The 9,371-nt window shown below is 37.1% G+C and overlaps 1 protein-coding gene across 1 annotated transcript; it reads left to right on the top strand.

Annotated features, from left to right (window-relative positions):
* Positions 1-427: 427 nt before the first annotated feature.
* On the top strand, positions 428-5,092 carry LOC125853883 (SNF2 domain-containing protein CLASSY 4-like). The gene is made up of 3 exons (XM_049533633.1): positions 428-626; positions 660-1,834; positions 3,257-5,092. Exons 1-3 carry the CDS (start codon positions 428-430, stop codon positions 5,090-5,092), a joined length of 3,210 nt encoding a protein of 1,069 aa, XP_049389590.1.
* Positions 5,093-9,371: the final 4,279 nt, after the last annotated feature.

Genomic DNA, 9,371 nt, shown 5'->3' with positions numbered 1-9,371 from the left:
CTTCTTTCTTCAATTTCGTATCTAATCAAACTATATAATATATATCGAGACGGAGGAGGAGATAGATATATATATTTTCCCTCTCTTTGCTGGTTTCTCTTCCTTAGCAAAACCAAAAAAACACCCTCTGTCTCACGAAAGTAATAATCTTCCATAAAAGGGTGTTCTCAGTCAGCTTTCACTTCTCTTTCTGTATCTCATTCTATAATAGTGCTAAACATTCAAAAGTTTCAAAGTCATCAGTCCCCCTGACCCTGTTACTCTGTTTTCTTACAGTTTCAAGAATTCAAACCTCTGGTTTTATCTCTTTATTCAGGTTAGTGTTTCTTGTGAAGAATGTGTTTAATATGCATGTGACTCTTCTCTTTTGTACATTTTGATTTTTGATCAAGAAAATTGTGTATTTTTTGAACTCAGGTGCTGAAAGATGGACTCAGGGGATGGCTCTGGTCCAAAACAGAGGAGAACTAGACAACAGTTTTTGAAATATTGTGTTGATTTTATTGAGAAAAGGAACAGGTCCTGTCAAAATGGTAATCTTACTCCATCTTCTTCGACTTGTTCTGTGAATATTGGAAAAGAGGGTGTGAGTTGTGGGAGGAAAAGAAAAATGGAAGTTTCTGAAGGTGATAAGAGGAAAATGGGAAAATGGTCAGAAGATGCAAGAAAGTTAAGAAAAGGGAAGAAAAAAGTGGATAATGGGAGGAGGAGCAAGTTCAGTCCAGGAACATGTGAGTCTATCATGGAACGGATTTTCGTCGAGGAAATACCTGATGATGATGATACGGATGATTCGGAGGATGATTCTGATGATGTTGTTATCATTGAAGAGGAGGAGGGTGTAAATAATGAATCAGGTTCAGGATGGTGGTCGAATATGTTGAATGCAAAAGATCAGGAGGTTGTTTCATCTACCTCAAGCATGTGTGGTAGGGCACCAGTGAAATCGGTGGAAGTGTATACTGATAGCACCTCATCTTCTGAGTCTGACTCTGAGTCGGATTCCGAAGCTTCAAGTGATGAGGATAATGATGACCCTGAAGATAAGAATTACAGGTTGATTGAGTCATCAAGTTCTAGCCAATGTGATGATGTAATAAGTGATTTTGATGAAACGGAATCAGAAGATGAAAAGAATGAAGAAGGAGAAAAAGAGTCGAATGGGGGGTTAGTACCTGAGCTTGTTGTTGAGAGTGAAAAGCAGAAGAAAGGCGGAGCATATGTTCTTCGTGCACGTTCACTTTCTATGTCCAAAAAGAAGAAGTTAAACAACGGAAATGATAGTAGCAGCCCAATTCTTCTTACTGATGAGGAGGAGTTTGATGACTCGGGGTCTGATGGCGAGGAGTCTAAATCTGAAGAGGAATGCAAGGTTGATGACTCGGTGAAGAATGTTGTTCAAAAGGATGTTGTTCGAAAGGATAGGAGGACTGGAAAGAAGATTCTTGAAGATTCTGAATTTATGAAGTTTGTTGTTGATTCTATCATAAATGTTGATGATCATGATAAACTTACTCCTTTTGAAGAGAAGGAACAGGTTCCTGTCAAGGAAACACTTCCTTTAGTATTTCGGTTTGAAGACGAGGATGAACCTCCTCCCCCTGAGAAAGAAGAATGGGAAAAGGAAGTTGAAAATCTTTTTGCTGAAATGCAGATGTGTATCTTAGAGTCAGATATTGGCTTTACAAATCCATCCGTTTCGCCGATGCAAAGTGGAGATTTAAGTAACTGTCAGATGGGGAACCACCAACTTGTTCTAGATGAACAAATTGGACTTGTCTGTAAAGTTTGTTCCTATGTGCATTTGGAGATCAAGTACATCTTCCCTTCTTTTGTAAGTACACGAGTTTTGTCCCGTGAAGCACTTTTCTTTTTAATTAGGAACACAATTTCAAGTTCTACATGAATGAATTCAAAACAACTACTACTTTTTATGCTACTAGATTGAAAAGGTAATCTACACTGTTTAGCAAAAGGACATACTACACAGTCTATTATTTTACTTCTAATAGTAGTGTATCAGTAGAAACAGTTTACTAAGCACTGAAGTAGAAGTGTGTCCTAGTCTTTTGTGCCAAAGACTAATATCCAGTTTGATGTTTGATACACCATTAAATTCTTGAGCAGCTAAGCTAATAGGTTTTCCTGCAGCTTGACACAGGAGCCAATATAGCCCATTGTCCTCTTTACCAATCTGCTTCACCTTCCCAGTGAAGAGATCCTGAAAAACAAAGAAGTGAGGAAAGAAGGAAACAAAACATCGCAACTCTCTTGTTAGTTTTGAAACTGAAAGTAAATTGAACTTAAACTGTGGGATATACAACACTTTGGATATAGTACTGTCATCAGATATAGTACTTGATCCAGTGTGTGTAACCTCCGCATCTCCATTAGGCAGTTGCACTTTCTTAGGATTGCTCAGTTTATTAATTGAGGATTTATTTAGCTAATTCAAGTCTGAAGCCATATGGTTTGTTGCCCTTTTGTTCACAATCTAATCAGGATTGTGAGAAACTATCATAGCCATAGGTTCAATCATTGTTGATCTGAGGAGTGTGTTGTGTTAGCAGCTGCACTATGTGATTATACTGCTCTTGTGTGAAAGGACTAGCCTCAACATGACTTAGTTGGGTTTGAACTTGCTCCATGCTGCCTGCATTTTTACGCTGATCATTCACATTTGTGTTGATACCATAGCCAAACGCTGGTTGTGTCAATTTTGCTGAATGAGTTCTCTCAAATGAGAGTTCTTCCATTAAATAGAAAGAATTTTGATTTACATGCCTAAAAATCTGCTATATATCCCTAAATATATGCTATTCCTAATTGTAATATCTCTGAAAATATGCTACATTAATCTATGCTATCTCCTATCATCATTACACAAATATTTAGAGTTATAACATAGATATGTACATATATTTAGAATCAGTCCAATCATGCTAACAGGTTGTGCCCTCTGTGAACATTCAGCATGAGAAGCCTCCTTTCCTGAACTATCTTTGGGAATCACATTGTATGCTGAAATTCCACATTGTATGCTGCACTTTCACCTGTCTGCTGTACATAGCAACTTTATAGTTACTTGAGTTTGTCATTGGATTTGCTCCCAGTAACTAACTAGTGATTTTACTACTTTACTCCTCTAGTCTATGTTACTTCCTTCAACATGCTATCATTATATTTGATTTTATAAACTGGCTCTCCAATTTATTTTTGTTTGACTCTTAAATTCTTAAACTTCTGTCATCTGCAGGCTCAGAGAACTCGAGGGAGGTATGAAAGAAAACATTTAGGACAGTCGCCATCACTCTTGGATGTTGGTGGCTTCAGATTTTCTGATTCTTCTGCAGTCCAAGATTCTATGATTAATGAAGAAGGAACTGTGTGGGATTTAGTTCCCCCAAGTGCCAAATCAACAATGTATCCTCATCAACGTGGTGGATTTGAGTTTATGTGGAAAAACGTTGCTGGAGATATAAATCTCGAAAGGCTGAGACAGCCCCTATCTGATAGCAAAGGAGGATGCATAATCTCACATCCACCTGGCACCGGTAAAACCCGTCTCACCATAGTATTTCTTCAGTCATATTTGAAGCTGTTTCCAAAGTCTCGACCTGTAATCATAGCTCCTTCCAGCTTGCTGCTTAACTGGGAAGCTGAGTTCCAGAAATGGGAGGTGGATATTCCCTTCCACAACTTGAACAGCAAAGATTTCTCTTTACAGGAAGATGAAGCTACTGTGAGTGTCTTTCGCTGTTTATCCCATGCGGGAAAGAGAAATCCACACCTTATACGAATGGTGAAGCTGGGATCATGGGTTAAAGGTAAGAGTGTTTTGGGGATCAGCTATGACTTGTTCAGGATTCTTACTGGAGATGATGGAGATGGTTACGCTAAACCGATTAGAGAAATCCTTCTTAAATATCCTGGTCTTCTGGTCCTTGAAGAAGGGCATACTGCTCGGAATGAGCAAAGCCTTGTCTGGAAAGCTTTGAAAAAGGTTGAAACAGAGAAGCGCATAGTTTTGTCTGGAACTCCTTTCCAGAATAACATCAAGGAGTTATACAACACTCTCTGTGTAGTCAGTCCAAAGTTTGCTGCAGATTTGGAGCAGAAATGGGCTTCTCTTAGCAGTTCCATTGACAAGAATGCCCGAGCATTGGAAGAGCTTAGGGATATTATTTCACCACTTGTCCATAAGTGTAGTGAAAATGTAAAGAAGGTAAGCCTTCCGGGTATAAGGGACACTGTAATTCACTTGAAACCCACAGATTTGCAGAAGGAGTTGCTTAGAAGGATTCCAGAGAATCCAAGCTCCTTTTATGAACAAAATCTGGTGTCTCTTATCTCTGTTCATCCTTCATTAGTGGCCAAGAGGAAGGAGTTCTCTGACTTAGAAAGTCAGCTAACAGAAAGAGGCTGTCGGTTGGATCCAGATACCGGAGTAAAAATGAAATTTGTTGTTGAGCTTATCAGACTTTGCGGTGGGCGGAAGGAGAGGGTTATAATATTTAGCCAGTTACTTGATCCTCTAAGCCTGATAAAGGAGCAACTCAATTCTCTCTTTGGCTGGACTTTAGGCCGGGAGATTCTCTATATGGATGGGAAACTTGATGTGAAGCAGCGGCAGATATCTATAAATTCTCTTAATGACCCTAAGAGTGATGTAAAAGTGCTTCTTGCATCCATAAAAGCCTGTTCAGAAGGAATAAGTCTGATAGGGGCCTCAAGAGTGGTTTTGCTTGACGTTCTCTGGAATCCCTCAGTAGAACAGCAAGCCATCAGTCGAGCTTACAGGAATGGGCAGACCAAATTTGTGCATGTTTACTGTCCAGTAACATCAAAATGGGAGGTTGACAAGATTGAACAGCAGACGAGAAAAAAGTACCATTCAGATGTTCTTTTGTCCAGGAATCATGAAGCCAAGATGGATCCTTCATGTTCTGTGTCAGAGGATAACATACTAGAATCCATGGTTGAGCATGAGGGCCTCCGTCATATTTTTGAAAAGCTCTCTCATGCACCACGTGTGGTGCCGCCTACTACAGGCCTTGATTCGTCTAACCAACCTCCAAAACCAAGCAGTTAGGTTAGTATGTGTTTTCTTCTGGTTTGCTGGTATATGAAGCAATCAGACTTTTTTAGTGTATTTTGTTCACTGCCTGTCTTTGAAAAATGGCTCAAATGCTTTATCTCTTTCTTATCAGATCAGTAGAGCATTTTTTGGGTTGTGAAGGACACTTGTTAGAGGAATTTTTGAAGCCATCCATCATTACAGGTACACTACCATACCATCAGTAAGCATTTTTCTGATGATTCTAAATGATGTATTTGTTCAAGTTCCTTCATCAGGAAGTGAACTGACAAATTTTCCTTTGTTTAGAGAATTTCTTCCTCACCATCTCCTGTCAGGATAAGGTCATCCACATATACTAGCACGATAGCTAGTTTTCTGCCAATAATTTTCACAAATAAACTGGAATCTTCTGGTGCTACAGAATAACCAATATGATCAAGAAATTCAGAAATGTTACCATACCATGCTCTATTCTATAGAGTGCCTTTCGATCCTTACTAGCTGTAGATCTCATTATATCCAACTCTCCATGCAGAAATGCATTTTTTCACATCCATTTTCACAGGTTCTGATCCTTACTAGCTGCAAGTGCAAGTAGGACTCTTGCCACTGGACTAAACATTTCATTGTTGTCTAGTCCATATGCATATTGCTGAGAAGACCCCTGAGCTACAAGACTTGTACCCTTCAATTGATCTATCTGTGTGATGGTTTATCTTGTAGACCAATTTAGTAGAAATAGGTTTGACATCCTTTGGATTTGTCACGAGCTTCCAAGTTTGATTTCGTTCTAGCACATATCAATATCCTCCTCCATAGCTTTAAACCACTTCAAATTCTGATATGCTTCCTCGAAAGTCTCTGGTTCTTTTTCATTTAGTTCTTCTGCTATGGCAGCATTGCCATACTTGGAATTTTGCTTTCTGGTTCTTGTTGACGTTCTAAGTGGGAAATGACAATCTTTGGCCATATGTCCCTTCTTCTTGCAATTGTAGCACTTCCCTTCAAACTTTTTGCCGCTACTTTGATTCTTCCAACCACCCTCTCCTCCAGTGTTCCCTTTGCCTTGACAACCTCCAACGCAAGATTGCATACAATAGACCCTTGTGGTTCAGTTGCTTAGTGCACCGGGATGCCATTTCATCAACACTTAACCAAATTATTACTGCTATAAGTTTCATTAACACTACTATGTTGCAACAGAACTTTTTATACTGAAAAAGAACATCACAAATACCGCGTTTTTAGACATGAAAGATCTTATTTTTTGTGACATTGTTTTATCTTTTACTAATTCCTTTCCTTCTGATTTCAGGTACTTTGATGCAGATTCACATGAAGAATGCAGATAAGATTAGGAGTTTTCATCACCCACAGGATGTTCTTGTAACTGCAAAAACATTGCTTCATGTCTATTTATGTAGACACTTCACATCATATATTATGATTTTGATGATATAAAAAATTAACTTCTCATAATTTGAATGGATAGTAACATCTTACAATGTCATGATTAGCTATTATTGTTTTAGTTAGTTTATGGAAATAATGTTAATTGTAGTTGGTAAAAATCTAAGTTATTACCAGTAAGCTCATTGCTAATATCTTCATTAAAGTAAGTATATGCAGCAGAAGCCTCAGTTTGATTAGCTATGTAGCTCATCCTTTGGAAAAATTCTTTTTTGGTTTCTTATTCCGTATCTACATTAGAGTCCGACTAATCTTGATTCGTATAGCATAGAATCCATTTAGGGTAAAGTGCTCTTTATCAATAATTTTATAGACCTTTCGAAAAAAATCAATATAAGTATTTTACGAGAAAATTAGAGTGAATCATATAATATTTGCACCCAATACCTTTAGCAAGATCTTTTACCTTATTGTAGATGTATATATAAGTTGTGAATGGAGAACACACCAACTGATTTTTTATTTGACTGTAACGCTTATTATTTAGTGTAGGTATCACATTCAATATTTGCTACCTAGAGTTAATTTAGTGTTACTATCACCATTTTAATTTAGTTACTTGGATTATTGCATCATAAAATAAATAACACTTTATGCTTAAATCATACGTATTGTTAAAATCACAAAAAAAAAAAAAGTTATAGTGTTTGGTCATGATAGAGCAACAGGATCATTAAAGTGGAACATAAATCAAGAATATAATTTATAAGAATGAACGTGTTAGTTGTTTAAGAATGTGTGTTAGTTGTTTAACTTTGTAGGTCTGGATAATATCTAATTATTTGTCGCTCATCTATTAAACGCTTATTGATTTCATATTTCATATTTTATTTTAAATTTATGTTACTTACTGCACTTTAATTTATATATAATTCATATTGTATATACTATTTGCAGGGGACACATATACAATGTACGTGTAAGAAATTCGTACATACATAATTATATATATTTGTACGCAATAAATGATTTACAATTATTAGATACTTTTTTTGAAGTTTAATTGTAATTTTTATCACTTTGATAGATTTAGAGGAGAATTGTGAATTTTAGGAAAAGGTAGAGTTCATGATTAGGGCTAATATGAATGAATTGTAACTACTTCAAATTATTATAAACCACATACCTCAATTAGTAGGGTTCATTTTTGCCTTCAAAGTTCAAAAATTGCATGTTGCACTAACTCTATTTTTTGTATGTTTCTTATTTATTTATTGTTAGAGAGACCTTATATGTAACATCTCGCACCTAGATACGACTAGAAAGAGTTTAAAATCTGAAAATAATGATTTTGGAAAGAATATGGAAATCTGGAAAATTTTGTCTTATGTTAAGAAAGTGAGTTTTGGCCATTTTCAAACGACCATAACTCCTAGATCAGGATGAGTTAGGAGCAGTTGTTGATATAGTTGGAAAACCCTTCGAGATATCTTTCCAACGCCTCCAAGTTTGCGCGATTTCGACATCGTATGAGTGAGATATGCCTTTCAGAAGTTGGGCTGTTGGATTGAGGAATGTCCCAATCCGGATTTAGGAAAGGGCAAAGTAGTCTTTTCTCTAATTTATTTCCTAATTCGTTTTTAGGGATTTATTGGGGTAAAAATAGAACTTAATTCAGTTTTGAAAAATTAGAATACGCTTAGGGCTTGGAGAAGAGAGAAAGAAAGAAAGAACGAGAGAAGAAGGCTAGAATTCACCAAGATCATCTAAGCTTGCGAGTGGAATTCATCGGGGGTGATCCCTATTAAGGTATGTGAGATCTTTTCGTGTTGGGTTAGTTCACCCACACTCTCATCTTATTTCTATTCAGAGAATGGTTGTTGATTGAATGAAAAGTTAGGGAGTTCTTGAAGAACTTTGTTGAAATTCGTTAAGTTCTTGTTGGTTGACTTGTTGATGCTTGGGGGTTGAGTTGATTTATGTTTCCGGGCTGTTTTCGAGTTAGATTGGTTGTGTATTGAGGTTTCAATTGATCCTAAGTGTTTGGGGAAGGAACTAGGGAAGATTGGAGGGCATAGAGATGAAAAACGGAGAAGAAAAATCGAGAACACCTGGGTAACGGGGCTGGGGCGCTACGCCAGCCAAAGCGCCCTACAGACTTCTCTGAAGTTTGGGGCCTGGCGCCCCACGCCTCTCAGAGCGCCAAAGACGCCAATTCACCCCATTCTTCCCCTATCTTTTCGTACTAGTTTCTAATCGATGTACCTACATTTTCTAGTTGAATCCAACATTCTAAGGTACATCTAAACATCATGAAATCATCCATAAACATGAGATCATGAGCCTTGAATCCATAATCCAATTCAAGGAAAGTTAAGATCAAAGTCAAAGAAGTTAAGAGTCAAGTCTTGAAGTTAAGAAGCAAGTCAAAGCAAAGTTTCTTAAAGTTTTCAAGAGTCTTTATTAAACGTTTTAACTTCGTTTTAAGGCTCAAGTTTCAAGTAAAGCAAAGAGTAAGAGTTGAGTTCATTTCTAAAAAGTTATTAGGGAACTATGTATTCCCAAAGAAGTTTATAAATGTTTTCACATTTGAGCAAAGAAAAGGGAACATCGATTCCAAAAGAGCCTTTGGGCTAAGCTTTGAACAATTATCTCAAACTAAAGAAAAAGGTGTTTAAAACACATATGAGCTAAAGTATATTTTGGGAGTAGTATTGAGCACCGAATTGGGGATGCGAGTTCATATTAACTCAAATCTCCATAAGAACTATGTGGCAAAAAATGAGATTTAACGGGTCATACTTTTTAGATGATCACGTAAGTTAAGCTAGTGGATCCACTAAGTTAAGTAGGGTCCTATATCAAGGCAAGGTGTAGGATG

Source organism: Solanum stenotomum, chromosome 1 (assembly GCF_019186545.1).
Source record: "Solanum stenotomum isolate F172 chromosome 1, ASM1918654v1, whole genome shotgun sequence".
Classification (NCBI taxonomy): Eukaryota; Viridiplantae; Streptophyta; class Magnoliopsida; order Solanales; family Solanaceae; genus Solanum; species Solanum stenotomum.
This window is presented reverse-complemented; position numbering and strand designations above follow the sequence as displayed.

Bases quoted from the DNA above. Each gene is read 5' to 3' on its own strand.
- LOC125853883 (XM_049533633.1), top strand. From the start codon at position 428: ATGGACTCAGGGGATGGCTCTGGTCCAAAACAGAGGAGAACTAGACAA. The intron at 627-659 runs GTGATAAGAGGA...AATGGTCAGAAG, and splicing joins AAAAATGGAAGTTTCTGAAG to ATGCAAGAAAGTTAAGAAAA. The intron at 1,835-3,256 runs GTAAGTACACGA...TGTCATCTGCAG, and splicing joins AGTACATCTTCCCTTCTTTT to GCTCAGAGAACTCGAGGGAG.